The 26,509-nt window shown below is 35.8% G+C and overlaps 1 protein-coding gene across 1 annotated transcript; it reads left to right on the top strand.

Annotated features, from left to right (window-relative positions):
* Nucleotides 1-413: 413 nt before the first annotated feature.
* LOC121856580 (WD repeat domain-containing protein 83-like) lies at nucleotides 414-24,972 on the top strand. The gene is given in 10 exon segments (XM_042352204.1): nucleotides 414-705; nucleotides 6,552-6,664; nucleotides 11,753-11,787; nucleotides 11,789-11,844; nucleotides 11,846-11,887; nucleotides 15,008-15,209; nucleotides 18,990-19,122; nucleotides 19,803-19,942; nucleotides 20,835-20,935; nucleotides 22,320-24,972. Coding segments are annotated over 9 exon segments (924 nt in total). The 5' UTR covers nucleotides 414-705; nucleotides 6,552-6,579; the 3' UTR covers nucleotides 22,450-24,972.
* Nucleotides 24,973-26,509: the final 1,537 nt, after the last annotated feature.

Below are 26,509 nucleotides of genomic sequence, written 5' to 3'. Positions count from 1 at the left end.
ATAAAAGACCTGACCTCGTGGTGACCACGCTTTTTTCCACCCACACCAACCAGCTCTCTCTACATCACGCTTGTAACCATGCTGCCTTCCCAGCACCAAGCTGCATTGTACATCCAATACAACATGTATACAGAGAGCACATTGTGAGTTTCCTTTCTCCATCCCATCCTGAGTGTGAACCCAAATAACTCGTACCCCACAAGCTCTTTCAAGACCAGACTTGACCAACACTGGAGCAGGTTCAGGAGCTGGTGCATGTCCAGCACTTGCTAACAGTGCGTAACTGAGACGAGACCGATCGCCCAAGCGGCTAACAAGCCGATCAGTGGTGAAGAGGATAAAAGTAAGTAAAAAAGCATACATGTACACTATATGTGCTATTTGCATGCGATTGCTGAATATATCTATTTACAACACGTTTCAACGCATACTTACCTCAGGTTTTTCTTTAATTTAAACCCATCTTTGTACCGATTTTTGCGCACTCCTCTAATAACTCATAGAACAATTTCTTTTAAATTAAGTTTATTAACAATCAGAGAGAGAGAGATTCTGTAATTTTGATCATTATAGAAAGCTATAGAGTTTGTTTACGTTTGGGAAATTGGGATGATAACTAGTAAACAACGACGCCCAATGTACTGTATATTCACGTGCTTCTACTTTATCTCCTTCGTTGTCAACATACACACGTAGGTGACCCAGGTAACCCAGGTCTTTTTTCACATTTGGTCTGTTAACCCTTAAATCCTGGGTGGCGTTCCTCTATAACATCTATGACTATGTCCACGGGTCCGACTAATTACCATAATGTACCCAAATGTAGCCAAATATAGCCGGAATGAAGTCAAATAATGGTCCTAGATGAATAAATCGGACTGCCAATCAATTCTCGACTAGTATTTGGTGTTAGAAAGTCACAAAATTTGGAAAACTTACTATAATTTGAGTTAATAGATCGCGTGCATGTACCGACGGAGCGAGGAATTACCCAAATGTTGTCGCAATGAAGTCAAATAATGGTCCTAGATGAATAAATCGGACTGCCAATCACTTCTCGACTAGTATTTGGTGACACAAAGTCACAAAAAATTGGTAAACTTAATTTAATCTGAGTTAATAGATCGAGTGCATGTACCTAACCTAACCTAACCTAACCTCACCTCACCTCACCTCACCCCGACTAGTATTTGGTGTCACGCAGTCACAAAAAATTGGTAAACTTAATTTAATCTTGAGTTAATAGATCAAGTGCATGTACCTAACTTAACCTAATCTAATCTAACCTAACCTAACACAACACAACTCAGATTAAATTAAGTTTACCAATTTTTTTTTACTTTATGACACCAAATAATAATTGAGAAGTGATTCACAGCCCGAATTACGCTTGTACAACCATCATTTGACTTCATTGCGGCTACATTTGGGTAATTCCTCGCTCCGTCGGTACATGCACACGATCGATTAACTCAGATTAAAGTAAGTTTTCCAATTTTTTGTGACTTTCTGACACCAAATACTCGTCGAGAAGTGATTAGCAGTCTGATTTATTCATGTAGGACCATTATTTGACTTCATTGCGGCTATATTTGGGTACATTTGGGTAATTAGTCAGACCATATGTCCACTATAACCCTTGGAACAATCTACCAGAGAGTGTTGTGACGGCACCAAGTGTGAGCTCTTTCAAGACAAAACTTGACCAACACTGGAGCGGGTTCAGGTACATTCAGGAACCGGTGCATGCCCAGTATTTGCCAACAGTGCATGACAGAGATGTGACTGATCGCCCGGGTGGCTTGCGAGCTAATCTTTTGGTGAAGAAGATAAATGAAAAGGAAAAGTAATCAGAGACGTGACCGATCGCCCAAGCGGCTAACAAGCCGATCAGTGGCGAAGAGGATAAAAGTAAAAGTGCTTCGGGTGACTTTCCTCTTTGACCTTCATTTTTGGGGGCATAGTTTGTATGTCCAGTTAAAGAGTTTTATCGCTCATAATTTTTGTAATGTTGTTAGATTAGTGGGTAAAGGTTTACGAAACAGCTATCACTTGAAGTTGTTTGTTGAGTTTCTTTATTTTTGCTATGCTTATTGTTTTGATGATTTTAAGTATATTAAGATTAACGGCAACTTTCTGTTATAATTTAAAGTATTTTTAGGATTTTTTCATTTACTCTATCCTCCGATCTTAAATTCCTTGTTAGTGGGCAGTGCATGAAGGATGAGGGAATTTATGGGGTAAAAACACAGCAAACACTGATGTTATGGCATTAAAATTACGTCTCTAGGTACGTTTCAAACGCCCAAATCATTTTCTTACCGTAAGTCAGTCCCTTTCATAATTTCCCTGCCGCCACCATTGGTCCTTCCTCTCCAACTGTATAAATTGTGTTCCATTACTCCTGATCCTTTTATAAAATAATTACACACCTTTATTAACTTTAAAATTACATATATACCAGTTTATCTTCTTTTGTTTACTTATTAAATGATTCTCTGTTCTCTTTATATCATCTCTGGTATTTTACATCGTCTTGTCTACATCCACAAATTCCTCCTCGCCATTGCTAATGTATATCAACCTCATTATTAAGGTAAGTTGTTTAAGATTTTTTTCGTTAGTGACAATTGTTAGGTTGGGTTTCCTTGGTTCTTTTGCTTGCTTTCGTTGGTTTAAATATTTTGTACACACTATTAGCATAATATTAAACTCATAAATGAACATGATAATGCATAGAACCTAATAGAACCTGACCTAATAGGTTGGGTTTTTTAGGTCAGGTTCTACGAGGTTCTAAGTATTGCCACTTCCATTTCTGTGTTTAATATCATGCTGATAGTGTGTACAAAAATTTCAACCAAATCGCACATTTCCTTCTAGTGATAGCTGTTTCGTAAACCTTTACCGAATACCAGTAGTGTTATAAGTAACCTTGCTACGCGATTAAAGACCTTCGTTGTTGAAGTGCAGCAATAACATTATAACAATACTGAATGTCCTAATGGGATGTAGAGTTTGTTGAGGCAACCAGCAGTGAGGAGTCAGGACAGGGTAAATGTTAATTTTAGTCCTATAATCTTCTAGCGACTCAAAAATATATTTGTCCTATGTATTTTGCTGTGTTTTGAATGAGTTTGACCTTCAAAACTGTGGCGCAAATCCAAAATTTTTGAGTTATTATCCCTTTACCCCCAACAATAATGGGGGAACCCCGTGGGAACTGTGGGTTTTGGGGGGGGGACTCAAACGCGGGTGAGTTGCGCCAGTTTTGAAGGTCAAATTCATTCAAAACACAGCAAAATACATAGGAAAAATGTATTTTTCATCACTAAAATATGCAACCTAACCTAACAAGTCAAAGTAATGAAAATCACACCCGTTACACAAAGCAGTCGTACAGCAACTGAAAATCTTCAATAGTGGACGGTGGATAATTCAAGCAAAAATGAATTTGATTGGCCGGAAATGAAGCAGATGGTATAAATTTTGAAATGGCTAATTGTGATTGGTCATGGGCAGCGCTGTCCGGCAGATGTGCAACTGGATTTCTGAAGATGACAGCGGATCACCCGATAATGGCTATATGTCACGGTTAATTTCCAAACAAAAACTTTAGAGTGCCTTATCTTCTTTATTATGCATTTGCGACGGAAATATCATAGAAAAAAATTGTCTTAGAATTTTCTGTAGATTTCACATATGTTGCCAGATTTATCTTAAAGAATTATAGGACTAAAGTTAACAAATACCCAGGACAATGATACAGACACTGGTGCTCATTCCCTATCCTTACCCTGGCAGCCACCCCTTCAGCGAGTTCGAGGATACCACGGTGGACGTGGACATAAGGGACCATGTGCACGCCAGCCACAACAGGACACTTGTAGGGACTGCACTAATTTTACGCCTGAAATACCAGTTTTCGACTGTGCACCCGCAGGAATACAGGATTCTTTCCTGTGTGATGAAAATTCAATGCCATTGGACTACTTTTGGGCATTTTTGATGTCGAACTTATGAACTTTGTGTGTGACCAAGCAAATAAATACCAACAGTGGTGTGTGGACAACGACTTTGGCCACAGACCATCTCCCAAAATGCTTGGAAAAATAAAGCTAAAAAAGTAGCAATTCTTACATATTTTTTTTTATATATTCTAGAACAAAGGACGTTTTCTTAAACTTTAGAAAAAAATTTTTGTCACTCTTTTTTTCACGAGTCTGTGATGTAGAGTATTAAAGCTAACCTAACTTCAAATAATGCACTTCCATCCTAGGTGAGATAGGTGTTTTTTTTTTCATCTTATCTATGATAAACCACTTATGTGTTTGTTTATATTCTGCCTTTATTGATTATATATACATTATATATTATGTTACTTCTTACCAAAGTTAGGGTGTGTCTAGGCCTGTGTAATCACGAATGTGTTTGGCACGTATGACAACAACAACAATAAACTATCTGAGTAAGAGTCAGCATGTGGCTTCTCCTTCTCCCATTAAATAATGTAAGATACTACAACTGTCACTACAGTTGTTCATGTGTATGGTACAATTGCTGACAAACATTCATATTAACTATCTAAATATGTTTTACTCTCGTGTAAACAGTCAAATGGCATCACCAGGATGTTACAAGTCAATGGATATGAGTTACTTGATGAAAAAATTGCTAAAATTATACAATGATCTCTCCATTAGCTGGATAATTGATGCGGAGTGGTTCTGGGTATGGAGACGAATTTTCTCATCCATGGAACATTTCTGGGTACAGTACTGGTGAAAGTTTTCCCAGAGTCTAAACTATGCAGTTCACACAGGCAGACACTTTTACTTTTATCCTCTTCACCACTGATTGGCTCGTTAGCCGCTTGGGTGATCAGTCGCGTCTCTGTCACGCACTGTTGGCAAGTGCTGGGCATGCACCACCTCCTGAATGTACCTAAACCTATTCCAGTGTTGGTCAAGTCTGGTCTTGAAAGAGCTCACACTAGGTGCCGTCAAAACACTTTCTGGTAGATTGTTCCAAGAGTTCACAACTCTCATTCCGAAAAAGTTACCCCTCACAGTTTTCTGGACCTACGTCTCCTTTAATCTTGAGCTGTGATCCCTTGTGGGGCGAGCGTCCGCCAGCTCCAAGTAATGACACTCGACTGAGGAGTGCCCCTTGAGATGCCACAAACACCACTGTACATGTACAATATATTGTAAATAAGCCAAATATACTCCTACTGTACTGTACATACTGTACTCACCAGCAGATGCTGTTGTCTTGAGCTTGTGATGCAGGCGGGCCAAATGGTGATATGATGATACAGGATGGCCTGCCTTTGTTCTGTATCATCTGTAGCATGTACGGTATATACTGTATTGTACATTCACCCTCTACACTAACATATGCTGTCCACTCTGCTATGCACAGCACAGTACACTATTGTACATATGATACTTTCACACTTTTCGGATGCACAGTATGTAACTATAATCACATTTTACATCTTAACACTGATGTAACAGTATTCTTGGCTGATTATATACAGTACTAGTACAGTAATGTATTGTACTGTACTGTACTGCATAACACAGATCTTATGCAAAAATGGCAGTGAGCAAGCCAGAAGCTTGTACAATGGCAGCAGACAATGAACTGAGTGTCATGATGCAAGACTGAGGAGATAGGTTGCGAGATACATCAGCCAAAAATAGGCTTCCCGGGCAGTCACATGACAGTAATGGCCAGTCATAGTTCACTAGCACTCTGAGTCTATCCACCCACGTGCCCAGCACGCGTCTCCACATTGGAAACATGATGCAATCTCTGAACTTCATTCAAATGCCCAGAATGGTGAGATTTTTCCCAGAATTTCTCGGAATACTTCAAAAAAAAATCCACCTTTTAGAAAGGTCTGGGATCAAAGATTCCGACTAATGGAGAGATTAGTGTACAGTATTACTAAAATTTAAAATCCTCCACCTGTTTTGGAATGATATTGATTTTCTTGAATTAAACAAAGAAGTTATCTTCTATAGAATAATTTTCTTAAGTTGCTCGTTAACCTGTTGTTGTATTGGGTTAAATTAAGTTAGGAATGGTTAGGTCTCATTAAAGTATGAAATTTATATTTATCTGTAAATTATTATTGTTGTCCTGACCTACCATAATGTAACCTAACCTGAACTGGCCTAACCTAATTTAACCTAACCTGAACTGACCAAACCTATCCTGAACTGACTGAACCTATCCTAACCAAACCTGAACTGGCCTAACCTATCCTAACCTAACCTGTGCAGTATTTTATATCAGCTTAAGAAATAGTATATAATGTATCACATGCTTCAATAACCTGGAAGTTTTAAGTCACAAGTTAATATTTAATGATCAGGGATATACAATAAATGTTTTTTTATTATGGTAGTACTGTATTTGATAGATGACAACTTGTGTATAATCCAAGTAAAGATGCACAAGTACAATATACATAAAGACAGTAGTTGGGGCAGTACAGTATTATTTACAAAGATAAAGTTGCATAAATATTTCAATTTCAGGGTTGTCGGAGACAAAAGTTAAGGTGTGATGGCTCCCCAAGACAGCATTCCGTCTCATCTGGTGCGAGTCATTGAGTGTAAACAAGGTGCTGTCAGAGCTGTCAGGTTTAATGGTAACTTTCTTCTTGGTGCTATTTATTTGCATGTATTTGATTTATTTCTCATTTCACCACTTGTCAGTTTACCAATAAGCAGGGTTGTTATGATTTAAATCAAATGATTTTTTTACTAATAACTGTTTTCTCTTTTTATTCTACATGATTGAAAAGTATATGCAATGCAGCAGGCTAATAACATTATTTGGATTTACATAATTATGTACTGTACTATAGTCTGTTCTTTCCAGTTTTGCGAAACTTTGATCATATTCACCCTTCCGAACAGTGGAGCACGAAGAGTTTATCAAGATGATTAAAATGCTAAGACCAGGATATGTTCCACCTAATAGACATCAAATTGGAGGGTCTCTTTTGGATCAAGCCTACGATTCAGTGATTAAAAATTATTCAGAAGAACTTAGTGGGAAAACAGTTTGCATGGATGGATGGAGTATTGTCCAAAATGAGCCTATAGTATGTATAACTTTAACAGCGCACAACCGTATTTAGTTTGTTGACTCTATAGACACAGAATCAAGACACAGCTGAATATCTGTTGAAATTAGCTGAATGTGCTACAAAAAAGTGTGAAGACAAATTTGGATGCACAGTAAGAAGCTGTGTAACAGGTAATGCTGCTAATATGGCAAAAATGAGAAGTGAATTCGGACAAGATAAAGCCATTATAACATATGGTTGCTCTGCACACCAAATTTGCTTTTACAAGACCTGCAAATCAAGAACATTAGGAGCACATTACTGAATTAATTAAGTACTTCAGAAATCATCACATCCCAGGATCTTTGTATAGAAGAGCAGGAGGAACAATGTTAGTAATGCCATCAGACACGATGGAACACAGTGACAGATTCTATTGAATCTTATTTGAACTGGGAGACCCTTGTCAAAGTGTACGAAAATAGTGAAGACATTGATAAGAAAATTGAGGAGAAGTTAATGATAAGGCATTAAAAGAACTGCAGAAGACTATTTAGAGAGACTAGCTATTGCTGTGGCATTGGACTGTGTCCAGAGAGAACATACCCTATTAAGTGATGCTGTAGAAATCTGGGTAAAACTGAAACTGATGTGAGTATTTAACAGATAAGAAGGATATGGATAATTTTGAAAAAGAATCAAAGTAGCATTGAAACCTGCCCATTTCTAGCTAATGTGATAGATCCAAGGTATCAGGGCAGACATCTGACTCCTGAGCAGCGGACATTGCAGAACAGTATGTTGTCTGAGTCTCTTCCACATTTCCTTTCAACATTAATGTCCTTCCATGGAAGAAGTGCACCATTTAAAGAGGTCTATTTTGGTAAAGATGTTGTAAAATCTTTCACCCCTTGCTTAGTGGCAGTATTTTGCCAATGATATGACAGAAAATGTAATGGATGTTCCTAGGCAATTATTTACAGCTGTTGCCTCATCAGCAGGGGTTGAGAGAATTTTTCCCACATATGAATTTGTACACTCAAAGGTAAGAAATCGCCTAGGACAGGAAAGGCATCTAAGCTTGTCACAGTACATAAGCATTTCCATTTTCAACTAAGCTAATTTAAATATTTTGAACTATTTTTGTTTGTATACAGAATGAGAATATTGTGTTGACTTGAAGTTATTACTGGTAATTCTTAATACACTATAATCCTACAAATGTAAGAAAATAAACTTGTTACCAGTATTATTTTTTACAAATTGAGAATATTATTCTCTTGACTTGAATAAGTTAAGTTAATTTTGAAACACTGTAATCCTATAAGAGCATTTATGTTAAATTTCATTATTACGTTTGGATTTGTGCACTCAAATGTAAGATATGTTACCAGTTTTCTTTTATTTTACAAAAAGAATATTATTGTGTTAAATTCCATTGGTACATCTACTGCATAAAAATCGTAATGCCAATTTTCTGTTTATTATCCTGAATAAGCTTTGGTTGAAAATACTGTTTTTATGGTTTAAAAATACTATTTTAATGCAATTAGTAAAAAATAAAAAAAATTGATTTAAATAAAAAAAAATCCAATTTAAATCAAATAAATCGATTTTATTTTATTTATTTTTTTAAATCATGTTTTTCCAACCCTGGCAATAAGAGGTTAGTCTGTTCTTGTTATTTTGTTATGATCTTTGTTGTCCAGTGCTAGTACAGGAGGAACCAAAGTACAGTATTGTACCCGGAGAAAACCATACATGTTTGGTAGTGTCAGACTGCATAAGATCAATCCCACATCTGTCGTTAGCTGGGAATTGAACCTAAGACACATTAGTGAGAGATATTTGCATTTATCCTCAGGTACAAAACAGTAGTAAGGTTGCTCTTGGTACTCTGTTAATACTGTATATCTCGTTAACCTTTTAGTGCAGGAGGCCCGTAACCCTCATATTTATGGCCGCATGTGGCCCGAAAATTCATATTTTCGACCAGAATGACGGCATCCAAAATATATGATGAACAGCCTGCTGAGTTGATAGGTAAGATAAGGCTGTTTGAATACTTGTTGTTGCAAACACCTAATCTGATACTCTTTGTAAGACCAGGAATCATTATACTGTACCTGGCAGCTGACAACAAACACACACACACACACACAAATTACATAAAGTGCTTGTAACGATTACAGTTGGGATTTGCAGATTATTATTCTGAAACTTAGAATAAGAAAACTTTGTTTTCATTTGTTTTAAATTCTTTTCTTTTTAAGCAGACGAGGTCAGTCATTGTCAGCCATATATTGAGGAGGGAAGTCTTGGTGATACATGTTGTAGCTCCTGGACCCGCAGGTTAATGTCTTGAAACACACTCACAAAACATCAAAGTCATTGTTGGGCTTTTTTGAAGAGTGTCAGATAACACTGAAACAAATATATTTCATAGTGTTTTCAATGTGTTGCCAGCTGATGTATGTAAAAAAAATACTGTACTGCTCAAAACTCTCTAGCACTCACACAAAGGAACTTGTGGAAACAGCTTTTACTAAATTTGAATCATGAGTTTTGGTAATCACTTCCATTGTACATATTTTTACTTACATTTTTTTTGTGACACCAGTACAGTACTTGTCTGAATATATGGTTTAGGTCTGTATTTGTTAATGACCAACTTCATATTGATTTAATTTAAAAAATTTTAGTTTAATGCATATTGCATATTTACACTGAGTGATGGCTGTGGCCAATTACTGAGTTCTTATTTGTATTGTGGATGATTACTATATAAAGGTTGCAGATATCTGCTTCAGAGGGCAGTGGAGCCCTTAGATATCTTATCCTGGCTAATGCCAAATAATTTTATTCAAATGAGAGAAACCCCAGCCTCCTAAAGGGTTAAAACTTGCAATTACAGTGGTAAGGTTCTTCTTGGTGTTGTGGAAATGTAAAATAAGCTTCCCTTTTTTTCGTTTGTTTTATAAGTACAGTACTGTGCTGTACGTTAAGAGTGTTTTACTCAGCTTGGTCACTTTAACCCACACCTATTGGGTACAAAAACTTAATTTAATACATTGAGTATAATGTTATAAACCTTTACATACAATGACCTCACCATTTAAGTACAATGAAATATTTGAGATGCTGTTGTAGTCATCATATTGAAGGGGTTCAGGCAGGCTGTGCAGGTTACCGTATCCACATTTATTGTCCCAGGCAAGTGACTTCTGAAATTTACTTGCCATAACTTTTTTGAACAAATTTGCTTGCCCAGATTTTTTAAAGGAAAAGTTAAGTAAACACTTAAACATTCAAATTTATTGTGTGTATCAGCTCATAGATCATGAATGTCCATCCAAATGGTGTCAGTGGTGGCAACACTTGTCATGTGATGTCGTAACTCCTGTCACCTCACCTAACACCTGTAGGGTGTGTGGAAAGGTGGAGGCAGCACCTGTAATCACCTGTCCTGCCCTAACTACAACTACCACTCCCCTATAATCTGGTGTCAGTGGCAGTAACACTTTTCATGTGAGATCATAACTCCTCTCGCTTCACGTCTGCAGCCTCTCAGCTTTGTGGTTTCTTTGAAATGGTGACAACTTGATACATACTGACCAGAGGCTTTATGTAGAAATAAATTACCTGCACCTGACATAGTTAACTAATTCTGCTACATTGATGACAAGCTGTTCATTGAAAGACCCACCCTGGTTAAACATGTACAGTGAGGTGGAGTCGTGCAACACCTGACGATTTACCGTTTAGACATTTTCCTCCAAAATATTAGCTTGTCCACCGGGCAAATGCCAGGCACATGGACACCAAAAAAATACTTGCCCGGCACCTTGCCTAAAAATGTGCGGGCTGCACAGTCTGGGTTAAGGGTGTGTGAGATGACAGTAACTAAAAATAAAGTTAATTTAAATGAATCATCTCATCAGCTATACTAACCTAAGATGAAAACATTGTAGTTATCAAACATAGAAGTACTGTTGAAGTTTTTCTTACTTTGTATCACACAAGTTGGGGATAATTATTAGTTCAACCAAGTTTGAGGGTATAAGAAAATTAGGTTTCATTGGTGTGCCTGTTTGACCATCTGTTGAAACATATGATTATCTCTCCATTTGATTATCAGTTTAACCACCAGTTTAATCCATTTGACCATCTGTTGAACCTCTTTCCATGGGACCCCTTCTGGGTGAATAAAATTGTCTGGCATTAGTCAAGTAAAACTTAAAAGTGGCATCCCTGTAGTGAAGGGGTTAACCATTTGTTATAGTGATGTTCATCTTATTTTCATTGTGGGGGTATATAATTGAAAACCATTCCAAATGTTCTAATAAAAGCTTATACATATGCAATTGTTTTCAGTAGCCTTTTGCTACTCTGTATTCTCTACTATGTATTTAATAATTTTTTCCATAGCAGGATACAGGTAACTGTGTTTTCTCCGTGAGTATATTTTAACATCTTGTGAGACTTAAGGCACCTGGTGAGAGAGATGCATGTAATCCATTGGAGAGGGAAATAGATATAAATTTTATTGAGGATTAAAGAAGTGTAAAAGATAGAAATATAAGAAGGGAATGACTGATGAAATACAGTGTTTCTTCATTCATCTTCTTCTGCATCACAACCTCTATGATGTATCTTGAATTGCAGTAGACGGTGAATACTGTATGACGTGCGGCTCCGAACAAGTCCATCAAACTCTGGAACCCCCACCGTGGCACTCTGCTCCATACCTATGCTGGCTGGCTATGAAGTTCTAGATGCTCGTGGCTCCAGTGATAACTCGTAAGTGGAGTATAGATGAAAATTTGTATACAATATTATATATATATATATATATATATATATATATATATATATATATATATATATATATATATATATATATATATATATATATATATATATATATATATATATATATATATATATATATATATATATATATATATATATATATATATATATATATATATATATATATATATATATATATATATATATATATATATATATATATTGGGGTTAAGAATGTTTACCAATAGTCGTTTATTTTATAGTTGACAATACAACCCCCCCTCCCTTGCAACTCATTGGCTTAAACGTAATGTTCGATTGATCTTGTTATATCGCAAATAAATTCTTATACCCTGTACAGTATTTTCTCGATTTAACGAACTAATTTGAGTCACCCCTTTCTCCTAAATTGAATTTCCATTATTTTCGCGTGATTCCTTTAAATTTCACCGCTTGGCGCGTGAGATTTGTTTACATCCGCTCAGTCTGACCTGCTGCCACCGTGTGTGTTGTTCACTGCTACCTCTTGTTCAACTAACTACTGTGCTTAGACATCATGCTGAAAGTCTCTTGGAAAGGAAGTGGTGTGGGGGAGAAAGTCAGAAGAGTGCTAGCTGTCAATTTGAAAAAGTTTGGAAATACTGTAATAGAAAAAATTTAAAACAAACACCAAACCCCTAGTTTAGGTAAGCAATGAATAATGTTTCTATGTACACATCATGTGTTTAAGATGTCTCTGTAGGTGTGAGCATATTAACAGAATTAATCTTTATTTAGCGAACTAGTTTACTAAATCGAGCAAAAAGTAACGAAAAAATTCTTCTGCTAAATCGAGATATTGTTATATCAGATTCCGTTAAATCGAGAGTATACTGTATACTGTACAAGATTTTACAACATATAAGATGCACCCCCTGTTTTAGCAGGGAGTATTTAGGACAAAAACTTTTGTGTATATTTTCCTCCTGTAGCCATAGTTTTCTTAAAATAACATATACTGTACAGTACCAGTAAATGTGAGGACTAAATAAAAATAATACCAGTAAATAAAAGCCAAATGAAATTTTAATACAGTTGCCATTTGCATATACTGTACTTACTCCCGACTTCATAACAATGGAGATCAGCAAGGACACTACCTCAGCCTATTCCCTAGCAATGCTCCCTTCTCCCTTCACACTGGGCCATCCTTCTGCTCCTCCACTGAGGCAGCTAACTCGTGTGCAAAGAAATGTATATTCCCTTTATTTGTTTGCCCTTAGGACAATTACTTTTTTTACTCTTTTCAAAATATGCATGTAGGATGGTGTGTGCATGTAACTGAGTAAAAATAAATGGAGAAAGTTATGTATATCTACCTAAAAATACGAGTTGAAAAACAACCATAACGCCTCACGGCTTAGCTCAGTAGCCCGGTGGTTACAGTGACGAGCCTAACCTGGCTACAATGCTGCCAGCGATGTTGACAGATGCAAGTGTGAAATGAAAATTATCAGTAGTAAATCATCATTTGTGTGTTAGGTATTTGTAGATTTAAAAATAAATGTTGCAGATGTGACAATGATAGATTGTAATGCTTGTAAGTGTTCAGAAATGGTTGGTACTGCTTAGCTACCTCAGAAGAGTTGGGTGTCTGCCATACAAATGCTAATCGTCTCTGCTTATCATCCTTTGAACAGTAGTTATATTTACAATAATTATTTTTTAATTAATTAAAAAATAATAATAATGATGTGCTTAAGTAAGCAATAATATAATTTTAATTCTGGAGTTGGATTTGGTCAAATTTAGCCTATTGGAGACAGCAACTGGGGGATTCATTAGCTTACGGAAGACCTCAGCTTCACATGATTATAGGACGTGGGATTTTTTTTTTTTTTTTGCCATTTTTCAGACAAAAATGTGAGTTTTATATACCGTAATACACGGTAACTGCTAAGGATACCCAGTTCTGGCTCATTTTAATGCTGAACTTAATGTATGTAAAGATAAAACTGCTTGAAAACATTAACTTTCAAGATATAAGTGGAAAAAGTTTTAAATAAAGAACATTTACTAGGAAATTCACGCTTTCGTCGAAGAGATGAGGAGAGAGGGGGGCTTCTTAATGTAGTATCATCAACTAAAATAAAATACTGTACAGTAGTTGCCATTTAACCACCACCATCTCACACATAACCACTGTTACTACTTTTTCTTCATCCAGTTTGTGTATGTAAACAATGTAGAATCCCACAAGAAATACACTAATATTTGTTCTCTTAATGCTTGCTATTAAGTTTCACTTCTTAGAATTTGACCTTAATTAAACACCAAGTCCTTATACTGTATACCATAGTTATGTTAACCAGGAACCTTGTGTGATGTTTGATACATGTACCTGTATAAGAAAACATATGAAATGTGGAATTGTAAAGTTTAGAAAACTTAAATTTTTAATGATTTTTGGCTTGAACCATAAATTCTAAAACTCAGAAAATACCTTTATCCCAAATTTGGAAATTGCTTCACTAAGGTAAATAAGTTCTTGTACTGTATATACTTTTTTCATTTTGTCTATTATGTTTTCTTCAGTTTTCAGTAATTACAGTTTATACACATCACTTGGTATATTCCAAAACTTGGAAATGGCTGGTCTCAGTCACTCCCATTTTTTAAGTTCTGCTGTACACGGTATTATCAGACTCTCCTAACAACTAATTCACCTAATAATGGCCACCACAGTTAAGTGTTTCTGTTACCTCTTGTGTGAGTGTATGTGTTATTCCTCACCTCATCATAAATGTTGTCTCGCGTATTTTGATCGAGGGAACCTGCTTCTTAAAATACTTTATCCTCCAAGAGATATTTTGGACTACCCGGTATGTATAAAACTTTTGGTATTTCATCCACTTCTTTTATGAATAGAACAAATGTGTTTCTTTAATAGGATGTTTATCGAAACAGGTCATTTGTTTTCAAGTAAAACAGTTTATTTTACCACCTTTTCTATTAAACTACTCTAAAATAATGTTCTAAGTAGCCAAAATTAATTTAGAAGAAGTGATTACTGTATATTTTTTACTCTTTTGTGTAAGGTTAGACTCATCACAATTTCTTATACTTCAGGCTTATAGGTTCCTGCAGTTTAGACAAATCTGTGATGATGTGGAATGTTAGTACAGGAGAAGCCCTGAGGAAGTTTCGGGGTCATGCTGCCAGAGTGAACTGTGTTGCCTTCAACGAGGAGTCCACAGTAATATTATCAGGCTCTGTTGATGGTACTGTTAGAATATGGGATCTTCGTAGCCGCAACAAAGAGCCTATTCAGGTGGGCAGAGTTTTTGTCTTGGTACATTTTACTTTACACAACCTTACAGTAGTCATGTATTTGTCAATAATGTGTCTTGGGTTCAGATGTTATCCAGTGTGACACTACCAAATGTGGCAGGTTTCCTCTTGTACAAACAATGGACAGTAAAGGTCATAGAGTAACAGAAAACAGACAGACCAACTGCCCAAACAGCTAGTAAACTGACAAGTGGTGAGGTGTTAATAATTTGTTTTGCATTAAACAAGCTGATTGTAAATAATGATATCAGAGTAAAATTGGGTAACAACTGTCATAGGCTAGAATATACCCAAGAGTAAAATGTGGTCTGTTACTCTGACCTGACTGACAAATTCAAGTGATGTTTGAGGCAGTTTATGTTGTTCCCGAACGAAAATCTTCCATTATGTGATGATAGGACATTAATAACTCGACATTAGTTACATCTAAATATATTTATTTATCAGTTTACTAGCTGTCAATCTGTTCTTTGTTACTTTGTGATGATGTATGAGGCCCAGTGTTGGTACAGGAGGAAACTGGAGTACAGTACCCAGAGAAAACCTGTCATGTTTGGTAGTGAGAGTCACACTGGATAACACCCTTCCCACATCTGTACCATGACTATTATTTACCACTAATTAACTTCACTTCATGTCAATGCATTATGGATACTAAATTGTATGAGGAGGTTCTTCATGTCACCACTACAATAACACTTATGACATGAACACTACAAGCTTGAGACTTTAATCCTTTAAGGGGGTAATGGTTAAACCCCATAAGGATTACAGAAATATTTCCGTTAGCCAGAATCCCTCAAACCCAGAACTCTCTGATAGCCGGAATTGAAATTTTCTTGGAAAATTGTTCCCAAAGCCAGAATTTTCCCTGAAAATTCCGACTTAAGGAAAAATTTTCTGAGGGGCACATTTTCTTTAAAATTCCAAGAAAATTTTCCCGATATCCGGAAAATTCCGGGGATGGGGTATTTTTTCCAGCTTTGAGAGAATCGTCTCGTTACCCGGAAATCTCTCATTCCCAGAAGTGCTTTGCACCAATTGTTCCGGCTAACAGAGATATCACTGTATAATTTATTATCCTTTAAGGGGGTGATGCTTGAACCCCTTAAAGATTATAACTTATTATCCTTTAAGGGGTGATGCTTGAACCCCTTTAGGATTATAACTTATCCTTTAAGGGGGTGATGCTTGAACCCCTTTAGGATTATAACTTATCCTTTAAGGGGGTGATGCTTGAACCCCTTAAAGATTATAACTTATCCTTTAAGGGGTGATGCTTGAACCCCTTTAGGATTATAACTTATCCTTTAAGGGGTGATGCTTGAACCCCTTTAGGATTATAACTTATCCTTTAAGGGGCGATGCTTGAACCCCTTTAGATTATAACTTATCCTTTAAGAAACCCCTTTAGATTATAACTTATCCTTTAAGGGGGTGATGCTTGAACCCCTTTAGGATTATAACTTATCCTTTAAGGGGTGATGCTTGAACCCCTTTAGGATTATAACTTATCCTTTAAGGGGGTGATGCTTGAACCCCTTTAGGATTATAACTTATCCTTTAAGGGGTGATGCTTGAACCCCTTTAGGATTATAACTTATCCTTTAAGGGGGTGATGCTTGAACCCCTTAAAGATTATAACTTATCCTTTAAGGGGTGATGCTTGAACCCCCTTTTAGGATTAAAAACTTTATCCTTTAAGGGCGATGCTTGAACCCCTTTTAGGGTTATAACCTATCCTTTAAGGGGTGATGCTTGAACCCTTTAGGATTATAACTTATCCTTAAGGGGTGATGCTTGAACCCCTTTTAGGATTATAACTTTATCCTTTAAGGGTGATGCTTGAACTCTTTAGAATATAACTTATCCTTTAAGTGCGATGCTTGAACTCTTTTTAGATTATAACTTATCCTTTAAGGTGATGCTTGAACCCCTTTAGATTATAACTATCCTGGTGATGCTTGAACCCCTTAAAGATTGAGTAACTATCCTTTAAGGGCTTATGCTTGAACCCCCCTTAAAGATTATAACTTATCCTTTAAGGGCGATGCTTTCTGAACCCTTAGGATTATAACTTATCCTTTAAGGGGTGATGCTTGAACCCCTTTTAGGATTATAATTTATCCTTAAGGGTGATGCTTGAACCCCTTTTTAGGATTATAACTATCCTTAAGGTGATGCTTGAACCCCTTTTAGGATTATAACTATCCTTTAAGGGGTGATGTTGAACCCCTTTAGGATTATAACTTATCCTTATAAGTATGCTTGAACCCCTTAAAGATTATAACTTATCCTTTTAAGGGGGCTTATGCTTGGAACCCTTAAAGATTATAACTTATCCTTTAAGGGGTGATGCTTGAACCCCTTAAGGATTATAACTTATTATCCTTTAAGGGGGTGATGCTTGAACCCCTTAAGGATTATAACCTATCCTTTAAGGGGTGATGCTTGAACCCCTTAAGGATTATAACTTATTATCCTTTAAGGGGCGATGCTTGAACCCCTTAAGGATTATAACTTATTATCCTTTAAGGGGGTGATGCTTGAACCCTTTTAGGATTATAACTTATCCTTTAAGGGGTGATGCTTGAACCCCTTAAGGATTATAACCTATCCTTTCAGGGGTGATGAGTGAACCCCTTAAGGATTATAACCTATCCTTATAAGATAGTTGGAACCCCTTAAGGATTATAACCTATCCTTAAGGGAAGATGTTTGAACCCCAAGGATTATAACCCTATTATCCTTAAGGGGGTGATGTTGAACCCTTTAGGATTATAACTTTATCCTTATAAGATAAGCTTGAACCCTTTTAAGGATTATGCAACTTATCCTTAAGGGGTGATAAGTTGAACCTCCTTAAGGATTATAACTTATTATCCTTATGATGTTTAAACCCTCATGATTATAACCTATCCTTATAAGATGCTTGAACCCCTTAAGGATTATAACTTATTATCCTTAAAGGGCGATAAGCTGAAACTCTAAGGATTATATAACTTATTATCCTTAAGGGGTGATAAGCTGAACCCCTAAGGATTATAACTATTATCCTTATGTAGATGTTAAACCCCTATGATTATAACTTATTATCCTTGCAAGGGTGATGCTTGAACCCCTAAGGATTATAACCTATCCTTGGCAAGGAGGCTGAACCCTTGGCGATTGGTAACTTATTATCCTTTAAGGGTGATGCTTGAACCCCTTGCGGATTATAACTTATTATCCTTTAAAGGTGAGGCTGAACCCCCCAAGGATTATAACTCATCCTTTACAAGATGCTTGAACCCTTAAGATTATAACTCATCTTTTAAGGGGGTGATGCTTGAACTCCCTTATGATTATAACTTATTATTTTAAGGTGATGCTTGAACCCTAAGGATAATAATAAAAACCCCTTATGGATTATAACTTAAACCTTTAAGGGGGTGATGCTTGAACCCCTTATGGATTATAACCTATCCTTTAAAGGGGTGATGCTTGAACCCCTTAAGGATTATAACTTATTATCCTTTAAGGGGGTGATGCTTGAACCCCTTAAGGATAATAACTTAAACCTTTAAGGGGTGATGCTTGAACCCCTTATGGATTATAACTTAAACCTTTAAGGGGTGATGCTTGAACCCCTTATGGATTATAACTTAAACCTTTAAGGGGTGATGCTTGAACCCCTTAAGGATTATAACTTCTTCAGTGATATTGTTCTTAAGGGTATTAGCTTAAGCCATCATCCTAAGAGGGATAATTTTATTTTCAGGTGTTAGATGAAGCAAAAGATGCCATAATGACAGTTGGTGTATCGGCTCATGAAATACTGACAGCTTCACTAGACTGTTACACTCGTATATATGACTTGCGCAACGGTCAGTTAGTGTCAAACTGTGTTGGAGGTAAGATTTGATTTTTTTCTTGAAATTTTTTTATTGATTTTTACAATAAAACTTATACATGAAAAATTGGAAGATTTACCTTTGGTTTAGATTTAAAAAACGTTTCTTTGTTCAGAGATGAATTTTGCTGTGAAATTTTGTTTTTCTGGATTACATCAGTAAGTTGGAATAACAGAATTAGTAGAGTTATTCATATTTTAAATTATGATTGGTAATGTTAGGTTAGGTTCTGCTATATCATGTGAGCCTATGATAAGTTAGATTTGATTAGGTATGCCCTAGTGTGAGGTGTTTGTGTACACAGTCCTGGCTCATCTACTGCTGCCTCCCTTCTCTCTCTATTACCTCATAAAACTTTTACACTACTCAATAAATTAACTGGCATAGCAGCAGCAGCAGTAGTTTTATGAGCTGTATTTAGGGCATACAACACATTGCAGTATGTAGGATATACATCACATAGCAGCAGTATGTAGGACATACCTCACATAGCAGCAGTATGTAGGACATACATCACATAGCAGCAGTATATAGGACATACCTCACATAGCAGCAGTATGTAGGACATACCTCACATAGCAGCAGTATGTAGGACATACATCACTGTAATTCACTATGGTATAGTATATGAATACAGTAGTATAACCTTTTCTTTGTACTGTATATTTCTTGTAAACCAGAAAGTGTGACATGTGCATCATTTAGTGGTGACGGCCAGTGTGTGCTCACGTCCACCATGGGGTCTTCAGTCCGCCTTATGGACCGAGAAACTGGGGAGCTGCTGTCTCAGTATACTGGCCACTTGAGTAAAGAATACAAGGTATATGAAGACATTATATCTTTTTTAAATGTAAGTGATAATAGTGAACGGATAATTAACAAAAGCAATGCTGTATTGCTCAGTAAATTTTGTGTCCAGTACAGTACTGTGTAGATGGCATTACAATATAATTAAATGTACCAGTATGATATATCGTTTGTGAGAAAATATAAACTGAATACAGTGCAGGGATACCTCATATAGCACTCAGGATGGGTTCCGTGTAAACAGGGCACTGTGTGAGATCATTGTAACAATGTTCTAGTGGAGATGTGTTCCAAGCAACTTCATTTCTTACAAATGAGTTCCTGCTTTTGGGTATCGGTAATAGCATTAATAATGATATTTTGAACATCATGAATGTTGAGATACAGTTATTCTCTAACAAAGAAAATGAGTGTTTAATGATGACAAAAAAAAGCGTATACTGTCCTCACAACTTGCAATTTTATATCTATGGTGATGCTGTTCCTTGACATTTAAATTCCAAATCTGAGAGAAAAGTAATTTGTTGGCCAAAATATCTCAAAGGATTTTATTTATTTATTTATTTATTTTATTTTATGGGGGGGGGGGCGTTTTTGTGCTATTCTGGAAGTACCTTTGTATGAAATTTGAAAAAAAAAAGTATGTCTTGACCTCATGTGGCAAAACTCAGGTTAATAAGTCAGGAGATTTCGGGTTGACAAACGGCTTTTTTTTTTCGTAAAATTATTTTATTGCGAACTGTAACATATTTTGGTGAGCCAAACACATGTTGGATTGTAAGTGAAATCAGCTCGAACTATCCTGTTTTACTTAGTGTCAATTTACGAACTAGAAAGGCTTTACAGTATACTATATGTGTTATAAATAAAATCTCTAACCTTGGGACTCATGTCTTTTATATTAGGTAGAGAGTTGCTTCACGTCTTCAGACACTCATGTGATGTCCGGCTCAGAGGATGGTTATGTCTACTGCTGGGATCTTGTTCAAGCTTCTTTGACTAACAGGTAACATTAATTTTTATAAATTTGTTTAACTGCAAAAACCCACTATCGTATACTTATATACAGTACTGTACTGTAAAAGGTGCCACTGCTTGCATTCTGGGAGAAAACAGTCTTATTGTCATTATTACTGTTTCTGTAGACTTATTTTAACTTAACTATACAGTATACTCTCGGTTTAACGGAATACATTATAACGAACTCTCGATTTAGCGGAAGGAATTTTTTCCATTATTTTTCGCTCAATTTAGTGAACTAGTTTGCCAAATCGAGATCAATTCTGTTTATATGTTCACACCTATGGAGACACCTCAGACTCATGATATGTAGATAGAACCATTAGAAACATTATTCATGGTTTACCTTAAGCAACAGGGTTTGGTGTTTGTTTTCAATTTAGATCTATTATTTCCAAACTTTTTTCCGATTGATACCTACACTCTTGACTTTCTCCCCCACACCAATTCCTATCTGAGACTTCTGAGAGACTTTCAGCATGATGTCTAACCACAGTAGTTAGTTGACCGAGAGGTAGCAGTGAACAACACACGAGGTGGTAGCAGGACACAGACTGAGCGGATGTAAAAAAAAACCACGCATCGATACTTTCTTTTTTTTTAACGGGGAATAGCCCACCCGGGCACAGATCATCGACCCACAATGGGGCCTAAGGGGCAAAAAATATAAAAGTAAAAAGAAATTAAAAATAGAAGAGAAAAGGACTGTATTAATCTACACCACAAAGATGCCGGAAGACCGGCTTTTTGAGGTGAGACAGATCGTAAGAGTATGGAAACACAGAAGAAGGCAGAGTATCCCACAGTTTGGCTGTGTGAGAGGAAAGAAGGATGTACTATAACGGGATATTCTAGTGTGACCGACATCCACACAGAAACGGTGGGCACCGCGGGCAAGACAAGTGTTACGAGCCCACAGTCTTGCCGGCGGCACACTGGATGCCGAAAATAATGGAATTTTGATTTGACGGAAAGGGGTGGCTCGAATTAGTTCGTTAAATCGAGAAGATACTGTAGTTGTACTGTATTCAATATGAGTTTTCTTTTTTCCAAATTGAGCCATGAAGGAATAAACACCTAGTTAATATTTTTGTGACAATCCCATACCCAGGTTAATTATAATTTCAATATTTAAATGTATTCCAAGTGTACTGTATAGTATATAAAATAGGAATACTGTAGTTAAAAAAATTAATCAGTGGATTGGTAGTGTGATAACACGACTAAGAGATGGAGCTTTATTCCCGACGTTTAGTGATGAAATGTCAGCAATAAAGCTCAGTCTCTTAGTCATGTTTCCTCCACTACCATCTGTCCACTATGAACAATGTTCAATCAGTGGAATGTTGATGGTGTTTGATGGTCTGCAGACTGGAGCACACAGGCAGTCGTGTAGTGCACTCATTGTCCTCGCACCCGTCCCAACCCTTCCTGTTGACTGCCAGCCTTGGTCAGGTATGGCTATGGTCAAACCAGCCCAACAATACAGAAAATACTTGAGAACAGTTGTATCACAAGTGAATAAAATCACTTCCTACAGGTTTATTGTGTTTTATCAATATCCAATTGCCAAATAAATAATGTTATTCAAAGGCTTTGGATATTTTGAGATAAGTGTTAAACATGTACTAAGCTGAGTCCTCTCGATGATAAAAAAAAGTATGTATGAAACACGATGATCTGATCAGTTTGAAAAATAATAAACTTATTACATAAATCAGCTACAATAGTGATCAAATGTTATGTTTTTAGAATGTGTCACCAGTTTATAATTAATACAGTATCTGCTGTGTTGCTATTGTACAGTGACAGCTTACACAAACACCTTAATAAGATTTTGAAACTTGAATGAAAGGCTCAGTCTTAGTCTCACATGTCTGGAACTGACTTTAATCACCTGCACTTGTGGACTCCACTACAGTACTGTACAACAAGTACCAGAAATAGACAGCTGATATAATCTACAATTAACTCTAGGTTTAGACTTTTAGAGTGTTAAAAATGCCTTTATAAAAGGATAATGTCATTTATGCCAGAGTGTGATACAATATTTTATTAATTACATGTTCTTTTGCTTTTTTTTTATACTGTACTAGGTATAAAAGTTTGAAGTAATTACTTACTCATTTAAAGACAAAACATTTGTTTCATTGTGAAGGTCTATTAACTGTAAACTTCTCTGTTGTCAAAATACACTAAAAAATTTTGCAAGAGTAAACAATATGGTGTAATTATAAACCAAAAAGAACTTAATTTGCTTCATAATCAATCATAATAATCGTTCAAGGTTTTACTTAAGTATAATTATACCAAGTTCATCCTTCATCATGCATGACATCATCTGGCCGGCAGCCCGGGGGGTGGTCTGGGGTGGGAGCTCAGTTACCAGCTGGTCGTCGTGATGTGAAGGTCTATGGCAATGCATGATAAATGCTCTGTATTTGGATGCATATCAAATAACAGACTACATGATAAAAGTTTGAGATTTCATCGATTTCCAAGTGATGAAAGAGAGAAAAAAAGGTTGATTTTATTGTGCATGCAGTAAATATATAGGGTGAAACAGGAGGAAGGGCAATACTTGAGAGCTGTTGGCAGAATTAAATTCCCGAAAGTCTAACTTTCGGCTTGAAACTGTTGTATAGCCTTGTCATCTGTAATATATCTTGTGGCCATATTGATTAATTGAAAACTTTTACACATTTATACATGTATTCACTGGTTTACTGTAATAGCTTTGGGAGAGAGAATGATAATCATTAACAGTTTTATTAATTTCTTTAACTATTTTGTTTAGTTCTTGTATCCCCCCCCCTCATAAATAGCTAGCCCATATGCTTATGATTACTTAATTGCTTTTACACTGATACTGGCAGCAAAATCATAAGAGAATAAATAAGAAGAAAGAGAGGAAGAAGATAATTGTTAATAATAATAAATTTTTAATAAGGATAGGAATATCATAATAATAATGATTACATGAAAATTTCAAGTGGCTAACTGAAAGATAGTGAACTAGGGGATGAGAAAATCAGGAAATTTGGCAAGAATATCCACCTCGGCCAATGACATGACATAATAAGCTTCGCCCATGCATGTCGGTAGACCTGGTTTATTTAGACTTTGGGTTTTACATTATGGTATAAATGTTTTTGAAATTTTTTTATCTAAAACTACAACTTCACAAAACAAATGAGAACAGTAATTACTTGTATCTAACTTACACTCACTGTCTATATTTTACTAGTGAAGCAAATTAGGAGTAACATTACACACAGTTAAACCATTTATGGGAACGTACAGTCGATCAGAAAGCTATCTTTACAAAATTGTGTGAAGACAATATGACAATGGATGAAGGATTTTGGCAATCCTAAGAAGACTCGGGTCACTGTGTTCAATCTGAAATTCATCAATCCCCCCCCCCAAGTACAGATAGGTTTTTGATCGAATGTACAATTCTTGTAGTACAATACACAGTACTGTTAGTAAATAAATTTTGATCAACATATGAAAATCTGTCATTAAGTATGGAATAGATCATAAAGAGTTATGTAATTTAGTATGTTTTACATTAGGTGGAGTCCTTTCTTGTTGAGTGCGATGCAACTTCCTGCAATATTTCACTCCATAATCTGGCTCTCCCATGTAAGGTAGATATATTATACAAGGCAATCTTTATGGAACAAATAGAAGTAGGTTGATTAACAAAAGAGTACTTCTGGAAGTAATGTATCATACTGTACTGTATACAATATACTGTATATCACTTTATGGTTTTGCATTCAAGAGGTCAGCAAAGTTAATTAACACAATATCTATGAACAGAAGTTTTAAGGCAATCATCTAAGGTGTAATCAAACACTTTTTCCTAGATCTAAGTGATACTTACTTACTCTCAGTGTAAACTTTGAAATTTTAAAGTAACTGAGTAAACACTTAATATCAACAAGTTGGTACATCATCAATGAGTTTTGGTGCTACTACTGTTCAGTGACCACACATAAAATTCCTATGAACCAATTGGCATCTTCTTAAACACAATACTTCTACAAAACAATGTTTTAACAGTCTTGTACAGACTTGTTAAATTCAATACTGTATATGCAGTTAATAGTTGTTTTAGTAAGGCTGCTTAACCCTTTCACTGCGGTCATTAATTAATCAGGATATCCTGTGTGCAGACATTTTCGAAAAAAAAAAATTATTATGCAGTTCAAGAACACTGAATTTTTTTCCCCCCAAGATCAAGTATACATATTTCAACTTGGTAGAAAAAATACTTATGTATAATACAGTTGCATTTTTGCTCGTCAGGCACTCACCCCAATTTTAAACTGCATGATCACATATGATATAGCCGCAGTGATCAAGAAAATGTTACTGTATTGTATATGATACAGACTCAGTGAAAGGGTTAATGAGTTATTATTCACTGCTCACATAACACTAACATTTGTAAGAAACAAATATAGAGTAGATAAATTTACAAAAGTGAATGTAGTCGACCATAAAACTGACAATTAATCGCCTAAAATGTTTCACATTGTCAAAAGTTATATAATTTTCATTTTCTTAAGATTATTAAATATTTACGACAAAAAAATCACCTCCCTACAAATATTGTGGTGTAGGGTACAATTCACTTAAAAAGATATGTACCTTGGTTGCTGTCACAACAATGAACACTGTCAATGACTCTGAGGTGATGTATTTTTCTCATTTTACTTCACCTCTGCCTTGAGAAAATATATCTTCTCATTTAACTTTTCATTAATATAAAAAAGCTAAGCTTAAAATTTGTACTTTTCATAATAAAAAAATCATAGAAAATACTTATACAGTATTATAAGTCTATCAACATTATTTCTTTCTATAATCCAAATGGATGACTAAAAGTATGTTTTCCTGCTTCATTTTACACTGGTTCAGTTCTTTAAGTTTCATTCTGAGCTCTCTTCCTATTGGTTTGGAGGATAAGTGAAAGGAGCATCAGCAACAATGTCTAAATAGTAATTCTTAAAGATGGAATACTACAAGGATATAATTAGTGCTTTAGAGTCATCTGATGAAGCCATTTATTAAAAGTATTTTACTATAACTAAAGCCCATCATTAGGCAGTCAGGTTACATTACGTTAGATTTTCTTACATTTTTTTTACTATAACTGCTCAATTTGCACAGAAAACACTCTAGATGAAAAGTTAAATTTTATTATCCAAATAACCATTTCAAAATACCTGCTTCTTCAGAGACCCCAACACAAGTCCTTCTTATTTAATTTTAATGGCTTATTTGTTAGTAAATGAGACCTCTTCATGATATTTGAAAATTAACAGTTCACAAAAAGTGGAAAAATATTTTATATATGACTTAACATTAACTATCATACTGTACTTTGTTTTTAATAATACAGTACCCTGTACTGAAATTTCTAAAAGCTCTTAATAACAGACTGGATCATATGGGCAGCCATTTTCTGTTGATGCTTACACTGGTCACTGACAGCTCCTGACTTGCCACTGTGCATCACGGACAGCACTGCTCACCAGTTGAAGTG

This window comes from Homarus americanus, unplaced genomic scaffold (genome assembly GCF_018991925.1).
Source record: "Homarus americanus isolate GMGI-L3 unplaced genomic scaffold, GMGI_Hamer_2.0 scaffold26591, whole genome shotgun sequence".
Taxonomy (NCBI): domain Eukaryota; kingdom Metazoa; phylum Arthropoda; class Malacostraca; order Decapoda; family Nephropidae; genus Homarus; species Homarus americanus.
The sequence above is the reverse complement of the archived record's forward strand: the minus strand, read 5'-3'. Positions and strand labels throughout refer to the sequence as shown.